The following is a 14938-nucleotide window of genomic DNA, read 5'->3' as shown; positions in this document are numbered from 1 at the left end:
CCATGAGGTGCCTGTTTAGTATTCTCATCTCGCTTCCACCCCATCCTACAGCTGGCGTGGTGTGCGCACACCCCAAACAGCTGTTATTGCAGGATTCAAACACATGGGGAGCTCTAGTCTGAAGCATGGCACTCATCAAACCTAACGAGAGAAAAGTTGGCTGTGTACAGTGAACTGTTCTCAAAAACCAAATGTGGCTTTTTTTTTTTTTTTAAGGTAGTTAGAAACACTTGCGAAAGTCATTTGGGATAGTTTTTGAAGTATTAAGTGGCATATTTTACTTCGTCTTCCATATAATATACTGAAGCAATTTGCCTCAGTAAAAACTAAACTTATTGTATTAGGTATTTCTCATGCTATAATGGTATATCAATGAACTGAACAGGGCTGCATTCTATGCCGATTTGTAGAGTGAATTTGTCCAATTAAAACAATATGTTGATGTATGACAAACAGTGTACTTGTCCTTTCTGACAACCATTGTTACATTAAATTTACCTTTTTTTCAATGTGAATCGGCGCCACTAGACCAAGTGAGCTCTAACGTATCCGTCTGAAAGCTGGGGACTTGAGAGGGAGAGAGGCAGTGCAGCAGGAGTAGTTCGAGCATTATTGCACTTTCACTAGCGTAGTATACTATACAGTGAGTTAACCTTAGCCATTCCATTATCTTTTTGCCACGGAACGTTACAGCGCACATTTCCACAGTTGCGTGACGTAAACCTGTGTTATGAATCAAGATATCAAAAGCTAGCAGGCTGGGTTGCTAACTCAGCTAGCGTGTAGCATATTCGCTAGCCACACGTTACATTGTAGTGTGTCGGCACTCTTCGCCTCCACTCGGACATGGCACGTAGGAAAGAAGGTGAGCAGCACAGGTGTCGCCAATTACGTTATTAGTCACACAAAAAAACACTCAAACCTGTTGAATTTCATGCAACTGGCTAGCTAACTAGCGGGCTAAATCTCGCGTTGAGTGCGTTCTAGCTGTGTTGTAAACAAATGCACGTGCTACACGGTCAGGTTTTAACTACAGTTTCGGAGTGCACGTAAATGTCAGAGAGAGTGTCAATACGGGTGTCAAATACTAAAGTCATTGTTATGTGTTAACAGCAGCATATGATGAGCTTTTATTGAAGCTTTTGACTTGCATATTCAAATTCCATTAAAAACAAAGTGTTTAGTGATAGCTGACAGTTTTTGTTGCTATTTATTTTGGTTCTTAGGGTTATTTCACAATTTTTAAACAATATATATTAAACATGTAGTCCTTTAAAATCGGTGCCCTACAAAATATATAAACATTTGTGTTATTAGAAGTAGTTGCAATAGTTTGAGGTTGGAAGAGTATTGATAATATTATACTGCTGTTGCAGCGACACATTTGCAGTAGTACTATCTATTCAACATGCACATGTCCTTTAACTAAGACACATTTCAAAGATGCTCATCAAGCTTTGATTTCCTTTAAATTCATCCTGCTTTACATTAAACATACTTGTTGATATACAGCCCACATTACTGATTTACATTGCGTTAACTGATGTGTTACTCTTGTCCTAGTTTGACTTTAACTTGGCCTAGTTAAAGTGAACAGTTTCCATCTAATAAAACCATGATACTCTATAAATGTATAAATACAAAAATCACACTATACATATACAGCAATACACATTAGCAGTTAACATTAAATGTGGTAAAACTGGACACAGCTCTAGTGTTCTTTTAGCCAGCATCTTGCCTCTGGTGTCTTTGTTTGGATTGTAGTTTTATTTCACATACAAGGAGAAGTATTTGCCAATAACAATGTATCACATTAACATTACTATCTGTATTTTGTTTTTTTACTTTTTTCACCTAGTATTTCAATCAAAAGTGCTCCAGAGGCTTTACCCTGCAGTTCCCAAGCGGGAGAAGGAACCCAGTCCACCAAGCATTGTAGATGCTCTATCCAAAAAAAACCATGTGACAAGCAAAGTCTCTCAACAGGACACTGCCATTGGTAAAATGAGATTACAGACACTTACTGCTTAACACTTATAGTATTTATTATACACACTATATGGCCAGAACTGCTGCCACTTGGCTGCTCTTACCATTTATGTTTATAACTTTAATTAATTGTCCATGTCTTTCTCAGCAGACGCCGGGACGACACAGAGTGCAGTCAATCCGGGCAGGCGGGTGTACACTGCCCTACCTCCTCCTGTAGACTATAAACCTGATATAGAGATACCCATCACACTCTCCCAGTTAGAAAGCATAAACAGTGCAGAGGACCCAGCTGGTAAGACAACTATAATCATACTTGAATGGAGTTGTGCTGTGCGCCATAAAGCTTGGAGAGATTTACTGCTTGGGATGCTCTAGGTTGACTTTCATGTTTAAAAGTCACTCAATTTAGGGAAACAGACATCAATTGTGTTTCTGAACAAAGGCGAGCTTGAACACAGCGCAGATGGTGGTTGTGCTTCGGTGATTTTCACTTTGATCTGTCGATTGAGTGGATTGTTTGTCAGAGTAAACTTTTATCCACTCTGCAGTTGAAATGTATCATTTAAAGATGGTTTATTTTTTCTGCGCTTTGTCTAAACTCTTGTCAATTGCCATGAACTTGCTGGAATCATCAGACTTCAATAACAATCCAGACTCATTATACGTGCCTTTGTACTCATCATCTTACTGAATGCCGACCTCCATTCACCTGACGGGCTTCTGTTTTACCTCAACAAAACAGGAGCAGAAGAGATTATTAGATTACTAGAATAAAATATTAGGTTTATTTTGATTATTTGAACTTAGCGCTTGTTTTTTGTTGGCTGTGAGCATGAAATGAAATTGCAAATCAAAGTTATCTTTAAGATCAGCTCGGGTTGTGCATCAAAAAGAAATCACATATCAATATAATATTATAGACACAGTAAACTGATAGCAAGTTGAAATTATATTGTAATGTGATGCAACACAAGAAGTTAGATATATCTTCTAACTGTGTTTACACTTTAACAGCGCTACCAATACAAATTATAATTTTGGCGTTAAAAGCGTCCACTTCCGTCTTAAATTGATCATGACAATACAGGATATACTGCCTATTTTTGTCTATCATACGTTTATCTCTAAATTCTTTGATATATAATGTGTGGCAGGTTAGGGTTAGGGTTAATAAATTCTATTACAGAATACATTAAGGCTTGAAGCAATTATGTGTTACTATGTGAGACTCTTAAGTTCTTTTTAAGCCACTGCAGAAGGACAGAATAAATACAATTCACCATACATATTTTAATCTCGTACACATGCTCTGGGTAAGATGCAACTCAATATACTGTCATGACTGCTGCCAATAGTGAAGCACTGCCAGGATGTCCTTTCAGATCAGTACAACAGTCCATGATACACTTAATAGAACAGTGTCCTTCTCTTTTCTTCCTCTTCAGTTTTGGTCGTTGTTGCACAGCCGATGTCTCTGCTGCATTATATTCTGGCTGTAAGCCTATTCACTGCTCACTTCCGTTAACGGGTCACTAACTATTGGATGGGAGCTGACTTCTTTGACCCCTCAATGCCTCTTTGAGTTGTTAAAGAGAGTGGAGGTGTGGCAAGGTGGAGAGCGGGAGCTGTTCAGCCAGCAAGAGAGCTGTTACTGCATGGGCTCACAGTTAATCTCTAAACATTACATTTAATGGTTCAAATAATAAGCCATCACAGAAGAGACTTTTTACTCCGGTAGCATGTATTTGGAGCTGCAACCAACCTAAAAAGCAAAAGCAAAAGAAGCTAAAATAAAACTGCAGGAGCTCTAATTACGTGGTATTTTTGTGTATGCACAATGCAAAGTTAACACGCACATTGGCCCAGTTTTTATTTCACTTTCATCGGAGTGCTGGATTCAAAATAAGGGAAATTGTTACCCAAGGCATTGGAGATGCAGATACTATTGTATATAATCAGTGCATTAATGATAAAAAATACTTGTGTACTATTCTGTCAAGGTACCAAATAACATCACACATACGGTATATTGACTCTACTGTACTTTTATCAATCACCTTTAGTGTCAAGTCTGTTCGATTAGAAGCCATATTTATTATCAGTCACTAGCAAAAAAAACGATTGTGCTTGTTCGATGCTTTCAGCCAAAAACAAGGAGTATTTTTAGTGCTATCTCTCACACTGTGCCAACATGAACTCAACAATCTTACTTGTATAGTTCTGAGAGGTCCATAAGGAGAAAAACAACTATTTTATAAGTTTATTAATATTTTTAAACTTTTCTAAAGTTTATGATCTTGTTTCCCGCAGAGGAGAGCATCCATGATAGCAGCGAAGAACTAGACCAAGATAAAGACGAAGAACAGAAAAGAAGAAGGAGAAGAAGGAAAAGGAAACCAACCCTTCATCAAGACTCTGGGAAAGGGGGAGCAGCTTCAGCGAGGGAGCCCGGCACAGGTCAGAGTCAGACACATTTGGATGAGGCAGGAGAGCAAATTAGCAAGAACAAGAAAAGGAAGCTGAAGAAGAAACGGCACAAAGAGAAGCTCCTCTCCATCGGGCTGATGCCCCGAGCCGCTGCTCTGGAGTTCACATACCAAAGAGATGGGGAGGAGGAGAAGGAGGAGGAGGATAATGAAAGGAGAGCAGCCGAGGTGTCAGACTTCCTCAGGACAACAATGGAAATCTATATGTCTGATTGTAAGTATTGAGTCGAGGGGTGCTTTCTCTTTTGGTTCAGATAGTCTCACACATTCTCTGTAATAAGTCTCACAGCCACTGCTACGGCGTCGGCTTGTACTCATTTTATGGTATTATTTGGAAAATGAATACCCTGCCAAAACATGTTAGATCTTTTAATTCATTTTCGGTGCTATTATGCCCAAGATTGATGGTTTTCTAAGATGTAGTTTACAAAAACATAATTAAATTCAATTAAAACAGTAATCACTGCACTTATGCCACCGCACATCTGTGCTTTTTTTTACAATGCCAGGATGAATTCCACAGAAAAGTAGTCTAAAACAAAGCATCAGTAAATGGATGGAAATGTAATAGCTTGAATTGCAGTACCATTAGAATTAACTAGATGTGTGTGTTGCTAAATGTATCTATGTCTCAATGTCAATGTGTTATCGTTGTCAACAGCTTTCATTTAATCAACATTTATTTGAAATCAAAACAATCCGAAATAGCAGACTTAAGCGAATGTTACAATGCTCTAGATATCATAAAGGTTACAAATTAAATTAATAGATGCGTTATCTGGGGCACCCTGAGGATACAAAACCTGGACATTAGGCAATGAAAGCCTCCGCCATTAATAGCTGCTACAGCCACGTAAAAGATAGAAAACAATTATGGTTAGACTGCACTGACATAAGATTTACCCAGTCTGGCTCTGTAAAAGAAAACACATCCTAGTGATTTGTTTTTCTAATTTGATAACACAGTCTAGACAGTTCAGTGTAGCTGAGGCAACGGTTTGCAAGTAAAGATGTAATTGCTTTATGTTCAGTGCAATGCATGACATTATGATGTTCTTGTCTGCTCCAGCTGGATAAAACTGCTCCAATTTTAAAACATTATATATTGATGTTAGCGCTTTTAAAAAAATATATATTTTATTTTAACTTTTTTAAGCTTTTTGTTACAAAGTATACAACATCTGACAGTATTACATAACATAATTTAAGTAATAAAAGAAAAGACAGAGACTACACATGACAGAAATGTATACAATAACCAAAATAGTCCAGTGTTCTGTCTCACGATACCGTCAGGAGTGAATTAAAAAAAAACAACAACAATAAGACAACACAAACCGCAACAAAAACAAACAAACACACATGAAATAAAAGAAAATAATAATTAAAAAGAAACAAAAATAATAAAAATAAAAAGCCCTGAGAGGAGAATCCAAACCTTTGATCAGTACAGAAAAAATACACAAATAAAATACAGATATTACATAGCAGCCAGCTTCATACATTGACTATTTAGCTCTCATCAAGCAAGGTCAAGAACGGTTTCCACATTTGTTCATAGTAGTTTGGTGCATTCCCTCTGCTAAGACGCATTTGTTCCAATCTGGAAACAAAGACCATTTCGTTAAGCCATCTCTTAAAGCAAGGGAGTGATGAAGACTTCCAGTCAAGTAAAATATTTTTTTAGCTGCTACCATGCCTGTTTTAAGGATCTGCCTACAGTGGGAAGGAAGGGTCGAAGTCTTCTCAGAAGAGCCGAAAATTGCCAGGGTACAGTCTGGTTGAATGTTTATTTTATATTGCTTAGAGAACCAATTAAATATATCACGCCAAAAGTTGTCCAGTACTGAGCAGTGCCAGAATAAATGTGAGAGTGCCACATCTATCACACATGGGAGACACTGATTCAAATATTCTATTAAGTTTAGTTTTCGAATAATGCAGTCTATGCGTGACTTTAAATTGAATTAACCGATATCTAGAGTTTATAGAGCATTTATGTATATTTGACAGGCCCTCCTCCCATAATTCCTCCAACAGTGGGACTCCTAGTTCTTTTGCCCATGTATCCCTGAGATGACTAGTACTTGCTGGTGCCTCAAAAGCAGTAATGAAGCGGGAGATCAAATGTTTGGAGTGTGGTTGTAATAGGAGTGTATCATAAAAATTACAATTGTGTGGTCTTGTCGGGAAGTCAGAGACTTGCTGCCTTACAAAATGTCTGACCTGTAAGTATCGATAAAAATGTGACTGAGGGAGGTGATATCTAGCCTGGAGCAGGGGGAAGACATAAAGGTGTTATCTATGTACAAATCTGAAATACAGCGTAGGCCCCTCTCTCTCCAGTCCAAAAACACCCCATCCGTCAAACCTGGTTTAAACAAATGATTACCAGTTATTGGGGCATTCACCGAAATCTTTGACAATCCAAGAATTTTTCTTATTTGATTCAGTATCTTTGAAGAATTACTAACAACAAAATTGTGGCCAGATAAATTGTGGGACAGTTGTACATTTGAAAAAAGCAGTGCTGGAAGCGAGGTTTGTGACAAAGACATGGATTCAATCTTAAGCCAAAGTGTAGAGGAACAGTCATCATAAGGAGGGCCCCGCTGCCAGAACATAAGAGCCCTCGCATTCGCAGCCCAGTAATAGCCTAATGCCTAAAAACAGGAAGGTCGAAGCCACCCCTTTTTGCCTTCCTCTGCAGATGTGCCTTAGAAGTGCGGGGGGGGTTATCTGCCCAGACAAATGACAAGATAGTTGAATCCAATTGCAAAAAACAATGGTAAAAAGATAGGGAGGTTTTGAAAAAGGTATAAGAACCTTGGAAGTGCCACCATTTTAACGGCATTAATGCGGCCAATCATAGAGAGAGGGAGCAACTTCCATTTCCTAATATTAGCTTTTAGTTTATCCATCATATCTAAATAGTTCAATTTCAGTAAAAGTTTGGGATTTTTGGAGATCTTGAGGCCGAGATAATTAATATGGGTAGTAACAAGTTTAAATGGCAAAGATTTCAAAAAAATAGGACAGATATTTGTCAATGGCATGAATTCACATTTGTCCCAGTTAATTGTACACCCAGACAGTTTACCAAATGATTCTATGTAATTCACGAGGTTGGGTACTGAGACCCTTGGGTCTGATAAGCAGACCAATAAATCATCAGCATACAGATTGACAAGGCTTTCAACATCACCAAACTTCACCCCGAGAATGCCTGGGTGGCCCCTTATACCCACTGCAAGTGGCTCCAAAGAAATATCAAAGAGAAGAGGAGAGAGTGGGTCGCCCTGCCTCACACCCTGCTGCAGATCAAAGGGTCGGGATCTATCTGAGTTAGTGAGAATAGAGGAAACTGGTTTAAGATAAATTATTTTCACCCATTCAATGAAATTTTCCCCAAATCCAAATTGTTTTAGAGTCTTCAGCATGTAAGGCCCTTCGACCTGATCGAATGCCCTCTGGGCGTCGAGAGATAGAACCGCAGCTTGTGTATTTTTCCCATGCACCGAGTATATTGTGTTTAAGAGCAGACGGACATTACTAAAAGAAAACCGACCTGGAATAAATCCAGTCTGATTGGGGTGTATGATTGTGGAAATATGCCTCCCTAATTTTGTAGCCAGGACTTCAGTTATTATTTTCAAATCAGAATTTAAAAGAGCAACAGGTCTGTAACTTGCAGGGTCTAACTCTTCCCTTCCTCCCTTCAAAAGCAAGCAGATATTTGCTTCATATAATGAACTGGGGAGCGTTTCATTTCTCCTAGAGTCATTCATCATCCGCAGCATGAGCGGAACTATTTTGTTATGAAATGATTTATAAAATTCACAACCGAAGCCATCTGGGCCAGATGCTTTTCCAGAGGGGAAGGATCAAATAGCAATCAATAGGTCAGTTTCAGAAAATGGGGCATCTAGATCCCCCCTCGCTACACTATCTAATTTGGGAACATTTAAATTGTCAAAAAAGTTACAGAAACCTGCTTCAGTAGCCTGTACCTTACTCGAATACAGTTCTTTATAGAAGTCCCTGAAGCAAGTGTTTATCTCTGTCGGATTGGTTAGGAGACTGCCTGATTTGGATTTTATCCTGTGAATAGCCTGCTTAGCCCTTTCGCCCCTCAGTTGGCTGGCTAGCAGTTTCTCTGGTTTATCACCAAGTTCAACATTTTTCCGCTTAAGTTTGAGTAGCAGGCTTCCAACGCGTTTATTGAGAATGGAATTATATTCGTATTTTAGCTTCAAAATCTTATTATAATCAGTGGATGAGAGAGAGGATCTGTAGGTCTCCTCCAGCGCCGGGAGCATCTTTTCAATGTCCTTCATGCGGCTATTAAGTTCTTTTTTCTTAGCTGATTCAAATGTAATAATGTGGCCCCTCATAACTACTTTGAAGGTCTCCCACAAAATAGAATCAGAGACTTCCCCATTATCATTTGTAACAAGAAATTTGTCTATACGTGCCGTCATATGCTCAGTAAAAGACTGGCCTTCAAGAAGAAGAGGGTTGAAGCGCCAGCTATATTTTGGGCTAGACAGAATGTTCTTGAAGTTAAGAGAAACTGGACTGTGATCCGATATTAAAATATTATGATATGTAGAGTTAGTAACACTGGGCAGTAATTCAGAAGCTATCAGAAAGTAATCAATCCTGGTGTAGGATTTATGGACATGAGAATAAAAAGAAAACTCTTATCTGTAGGATGTTGCAGTCGCCATATTTCAACCATGTTCCTCATTTTAATTAAATCATTCAGAATTCCCACTGAGGTTATTGAGGGAGGCGGTTTCGTAGAAAGTCTGTCTAAGACTGCGTCAAGATAATAGTTAAAGTCACCCCCAATAATAACATTTGGGGTAGAGGCTGGTATCAAATCAAATACTTTACGGAAAAAATCTGGATTGTCAATATTTGGGCCGTAGATGATAAGCATCGTTATTGGAAAGGAGTTTATGTGCCCAGATATCATCAAGTACCTGCCATAAGGGTCTGCAGTCATATATTCGAGGCGAAATGGTATATGTTTTCGGAAAAGAATGGCAACCCCCCTAGAATTGCGGGTAAAAGGTGCTTGATAAACTTGGGAGATCCAATTCGCTCTCAACCTGCGTTGCTCATTTACACTAATGTGCGTTTCCTGAAGAAAGATTACGTCCGGCTTTAATGACTTAAGATGCGGGAAGACGCGACCCCTTTTAATCACATGACCCAACCCCTTGACATTCCAGGAGACCAACGTAAATGTATCATGTATACTGCCATGTGTTATATTATCAGGTACTGACATTATCTCTAAAATGGAAGAAATCTGGTAACCTCTCAAGAGTGCACAAAACAAAGTAAAACGAGAGACACATAAAGAACATACATTGTAGCATGAGGTAACACACTCACACAAATACATGAACCTAAACATGACCCCCATCCGCCCCCAAGCACTTCCCCAAACGAAGCACGGACATCCCTTCATGCTCGGGGCCGCTACGCGCACGGCCTGAAACCCGCTTTCAAACTTACCTAACTGTTGAAGCTGTAATGGCTAACTCAGCTCAACTCCGCTGCCAAACATTATTTGAAATCAGAAAAATCAAATTGACAGTCTCAGAAATTGTTGCACACTGTTATCAATATGTGAAGACTATAGCATTGCAATAATGCTTTTAGCCCTACACACCATGGGCCACAGACCCCTTTAAGATGTGTTTCTTAAGTCAGTGTTAATAAAAGTCGTTGCCTCACTCGGTGCATTAAAAACCTTGAACCGATCCTTGTGCTTTATCCGGAGCCTCGCTGGGAAAAGTAAGCCGTGCTCCACCTCCAGCTCCCGTAGCATCCGCAGGGGCTCGGTGTATTCCCGCCGCTGCCGCTTCACTTCAGGCGTGTAGTCCGGGAAAATCAGCACCTTGTTTCCTTTATAATCCAGTTGTCGATCCCTCCGGAGGCGAAGAATGAGTTCCTTCTCCCGATAGAAGTGGATCCTGGCGATGATGGCGCGAGGATTAGCTCCAGCTGTTGGAGGCGGCCGGAGGACCCGGTCGATAACCACCGGTGACCGAAAGCTGCCCTCGCCGAAAAGCTTCGGGATTAATGCCTCAACGAATTCTGTTGGTTTACCTCCTTCTTCATGCTCAGGAATGCCGATAATTTTGATATTATTGCGACGCGACCGGCCCTCGAGGTCATCCACTTTTAACTTGAGCGCGTTGTTATCATCTTTCAGTCCCGAGACCGTCTTCTCTAAGCAGGTGATGCGGCTCTCATGGTCCAGGATTCCCTCTTCCACCGACTCTACCTTCTCCATTAGTTTCTTTTGAGAACTCTGCACTATATGAAGTGTCTGCTCTAGCTTGTCAAACCTGTCATTCAGTTTTTCAAGAATCCTGTCTGCAATTTTTTCCCAGGTTAACGGCATCTGCTCCGTGTCGCTGCCGTCGGAGTCATGACCTGGCTGATCACCGCTAGCACTGTTAGCGTTAGCAGAGGATAGTTGAGATCGCTCGACGTTTTGATACTTCTTCCTCGGCATTTTGTTGCATAAACTTAACTGGGTACGCTTCTCGTGTGTGAGATTATTCCCGAGGCTAATGAAATTAAATGTGAGACTGTCAAAATAGTTAATTTAAGTATTGGCACGGAGGAGCTCCTGAAAGTACGTCTACTCCATGCGCTGCTCACTAGCGCCCCCCGATGTTGGTGCATTTTAAATAATTGACCACCTCTCTTCCGTACTCCTGCAGCCTCCTCGCGTTTAGACAAGCTGCCCCTCCTGTCTGGGACAGTGGATGATCTTCTGGGCAGCATCGCAAGCGGATGGCGGCCCACGTCTGTCCTGAAGCAGCTGTACACTCTCAAGGCCTTAGTCCAGCAGCAAGAGGCAGACAAACTGGAAATAGCCCTGCAGGAGCTCCACAACACATCTCCTCTGTCTGCAGGTCAGTGATGCAATGATCAGTCAATACTTTAACTGTGTAATTGAATCAGGGGTAAGCTCTGGAAAGTCATTAAGGACTTTGTACTTATATTTGAACAATGTATTGTAGGGCACATCAAGCATTATTTCTGAAACACTTCTCAGTGTTTACCACTAGAACAGTGACATTCAGGGAATTCAGCTCGTGACTGTATATTGCGGACGATAGATTGGGACGTGTCACGTGGGCGGGACGTTGCCAGGAGTTCAATGTAAAGCCAGCCCACATTTCTGATATGACGTCAAGTCTGCAGCGAATCTGGATCAGCTCGTTTGAACCCCGTTATTAGAGATGTGGGTAAGGAGGAAAAGAGAGAGGGTTGTATTTTCTGAAACTTTGTGAGTCTCCTTACACACCAGGGAGACATATTTATGTATAAAAGACATCAAAAAGTGCGTTTTGCATAATAGGGGACCTTTAAAAAAGACAAAGTTACACCATTTGTCTCAGAGAGAAAGTATAAAAGCATACATCATTGGATTTTCACCTTTCCCACAGTCCCTGAACACTTACAAAAAACGAACTAAATTTAAGCTTTAAAAGTGATATGAAACTTAAATCCATGTCTAATACAAATTACACAGAGCAGAAAGGAGAGGACAAGAGAGGTTGTAAAGAGATGTAAAAACAAATGTAAAAACTTCAACATTTATGGAGTCCCTTTTTTGCCAGCAATGGTCACCTTTTGGTCACATATGTCTTAATTGGTTACATTTTCCATTTCACATTTTAGATCCTTTTTGATAAAGTGGATCAAAGAAATACATCTTTCTCTCTTTTTCAATTTTAATTTGTGGCATATTAACTGTCTTAACGGCCCAAAATAGTTTTTTGCACTAGCCTTAATTGAAATGTTTCAATTGAGTTCTATAACTTATCAAGGTATTCTAATGAAAATCATTAAACAATGTGTAACAAAGCAAAAAGCATAATTTAACTGCTGCTCCATGCCTGCTACATGCATTCACCCCTGGCCTGTTCTTGCTGGGATCTGCCCCAGGCACGTCCTTGCTCTGCCCCTGCAGGCTGCTACATGCCTCTGACTGTCTGCACTTGCCTCCTATTGTATGTGCCCTCCCATTGATGATTATTGTTTGCCCTAGTATACCTGCCCTTACTTGCCTTCATCAGCCTTTACCTGCCTTTACGTGTATGCACCTGTCCTTATTTGCCATAATACTGTAGTTTAGGTCTTGTCCACATAAACATGTGACCTTCACCATGAGTTAACCAACATGTCTAAACTTGTCCATCTTGCCTTTTATTTTGTCAATAGCCAAAACAACTTGTGAGTCCCCTGACACGTTTTCACCTCTGCATGTACCTTTGTGTGTTTGCATGGTTGGCTAGCTTGCTGCTTAATAGGATCAGCAGGGGCTTTGCTGCTCACACACGCACACAGGTGTATGTGTGGAAGAGAAGGGCAAGAGAGAGGCCAGCCAGGAGATTCAGGGCATGGGTGTATTGGTGGCCACAAAATGCTGCTTAACTCCTGTCAGTGTTGCCAAGACAACAATGTGTAAAAAACTGTTGGCCGTTCTGCATAGCCTGTATTGGTTGTGCCTGTCATCTCCATGCAGCTGCCTGAGAGCTCCTCTAACTCAACCCATCCTATTTTGTAATTTTGTTTTGAGTATTGCTTTCTTTTTAAATGCTGACATATTCAAATGGAACAGAGAATGATTCTTTGTGAATGACTCTATGTAGTTTGTTTTAATTGATTCACTTAACTCGACTTTACATTGTAAGCATTTAAATCAAAGTCATTGGTATTCTTGCTGTTGTTGACTTACCATTCCTGGATCACTGCATTGGGACGACTGTTTGATGTTTGTATGGCTGAACCAATTCAAATGAAGCTTGCGTCATACTTTATGATGTCATCACCCTAAAAAAAGTTGTTATAAAAATACAATTTAAAGTACTGTGAGGAGTGAAAACATATTTTATGTAAGCTGAATGCCTACAAATATGAACTAAAGCAGATTATTTTATCAGATGAAAACATGTTTTTGTGAATTTTAAAAATGATAACACTTGCTCAATATATTTGGAATTTTGCTACTTGGAATGAGACAGCTCTAAAATTATTACCAATACACAAGCCAGAAGCAATTCAACGTTACCACTGTAATCATATTCTAAAAGTAGTTCAAAATGTATAATATAACTTTCTGAATATATTCAATACATTGAATTCTAGCTTTTCAATAATAAGTCAAATAATTCTGTCTTGGGTGGGAGACAGAAGTGTTGAGTTGAATGTCTGCATGTAGAGATTTAGGAAGTACATTTGAACACTGGCTGGGGATTTGGATTTATTATGCTGCGGATACAACAGCAGGTCTCTTTGTTGAAAACACTAAGTGTTCCTCTGGTAATGTGTTGTCAGCGGTAACTGAAATGTTACTCTTTGTCTCTTTTTCTTAGAGGAAACCGCTGCAGTCGCTGCACTGTTCCAATACTGGATCACAGACATTCTTCCCATGCAAGGAGACAAGAAGACAGAGCTTTCTCCTGATGCACCCAGGGGGATGTAAATCACACTGAAAAGAGAGACTATACTGAAGGATTATTTCTACTGTGGTGGTGCTGAATAATGTATGTTGTTATAAAAATATTTTTCCATTTATTCTATGCCTTTGTCTAATCCAGTTTTGTGCCTTGTTCAAACAAAACAAAGCCAGTTATTCCTGAGATGGGTCAAATTAAGGCCAACCTTGAGTAAGTTACTGACTTCTTGTTTGTTTACTTGGTATGTAATTCAAAAATATCAAACATTTAACTTGCATTAACACAACATCCTTTCTCTCCTGACTTTCTAATCGCCAGAGAGGAAGCAAATGTCAGACGATGTTCCCGTATTTTTTGCAGATTTTATGACATTCAAAGCCAGCCGGTTATCCTAATAGCTTGTCAGTTATCTGCACTACACTCCCTGCAAATTGATGTCTCACTAAGATGCTATTTCTCATGAAACCTGCTGTTTCACTTACATGTCCAGTGTTAATTAATAATCTCTAGAGAGGCAATACTGATGATACTTAAGGATCATTAGTCCCATCACTTGATCCCAACACCTACTTGCTGACCTTAAGCTCAATATAGCAACACAATCTTTATGTAATCCTTTATTTAAACAGAGTCAGTGAGATCTCTATTTCAAGAGACATTTGAGTGAATATAAAATAGACAGTTCAAGCATTGACGGTTGCACAGTTAACAGACTTTCAATTGGATTTTTTCTGAATAAAGTAAGCCATGTTTGTTTGTACATAAGTACAACCTTTTCAAATGTTTAAGTTAAACAAGAGAAGTCATATTATTACTGGAGTTTGTTAAGTACACTCAGTTCTAGTGTAAACAAGAGGTACAGCTTGTGTTAAAATGTCCTGCTTGTTACTTTAGTTACATTTAACCTGAGCACAGAGGTAGGTTGGTAGTCTGGTCTGCTATTGATGAACCATGGGAGCC

The 14938-nt window shown here is 39.7% G+C and overlaps 1 protein-coding gene across 1 annotated transcript; it reads left to right on the top strand.

Moving 5' to 3' along the window:
- The first annotated feature begins 550 nt into the window (after positions 1–550).
- LOC134881729 (glutamate-rich protein 1) lies at positions 551–14101 on the top strand. Its single transcript, XM_063909260.1, has 6 exons — positions 551–865; positions 1862–2002; positions 2141–2287; positions 4306–4695; positions 11231–11425; positions 13895–14101. The coding sequence occupies exons 1-6, from the start codon at positions 847–849 to the stop codon at positions 14002–14004; spliced, it is 1002 nt and encodes a 333-aa protein (XP_063765330.1). The 5' UTR covers positions 551–846; the 3' UTR covers positions 14005–14101.
- Positions 14102–14938: the final 837 nt, after the last annotated feature.

Source organism: Eleginops maclovinus, chromosome 19, assembly GCF_036324505.1.
Source record: "Eleginops maclovinus isolate JMC-PN-2008 ecotype Puerto Natales chromosome 19, JC_Emac_rtc_rv5, whole genome shotgun sequence".
Taxonomy (NCBI): domain Eukaryota; kingdom Metazoa; phylum Chordata; class Actinopteri; order Perciformes; family Eleginopidae; genus Eleginops; species Eleginops maclovinus.
This window is presented reverse-complemented; position numbering and strand designations above follow the sequence as displayed.

Bases quoted from the DNA above. Each gene is read 5' to 3' on its own strand.
- LOC134881729 (XM_063909260.1), top strand. The intron at 2,003-2,140 runs GTAAAATGAGAT...TGTCTTTCTCAG, and splicing joins TCAACAGGACACTGCCATTG to CAGACGCCGGGACGACACAG. The intron at 11,426-13,894 runs GTCAGTGATGCA...TCTTTTTCTTAG, and splicing joins CACATCTCCTCTGTCTGCAG to AGGAAACCGCTGCAGTCGCT.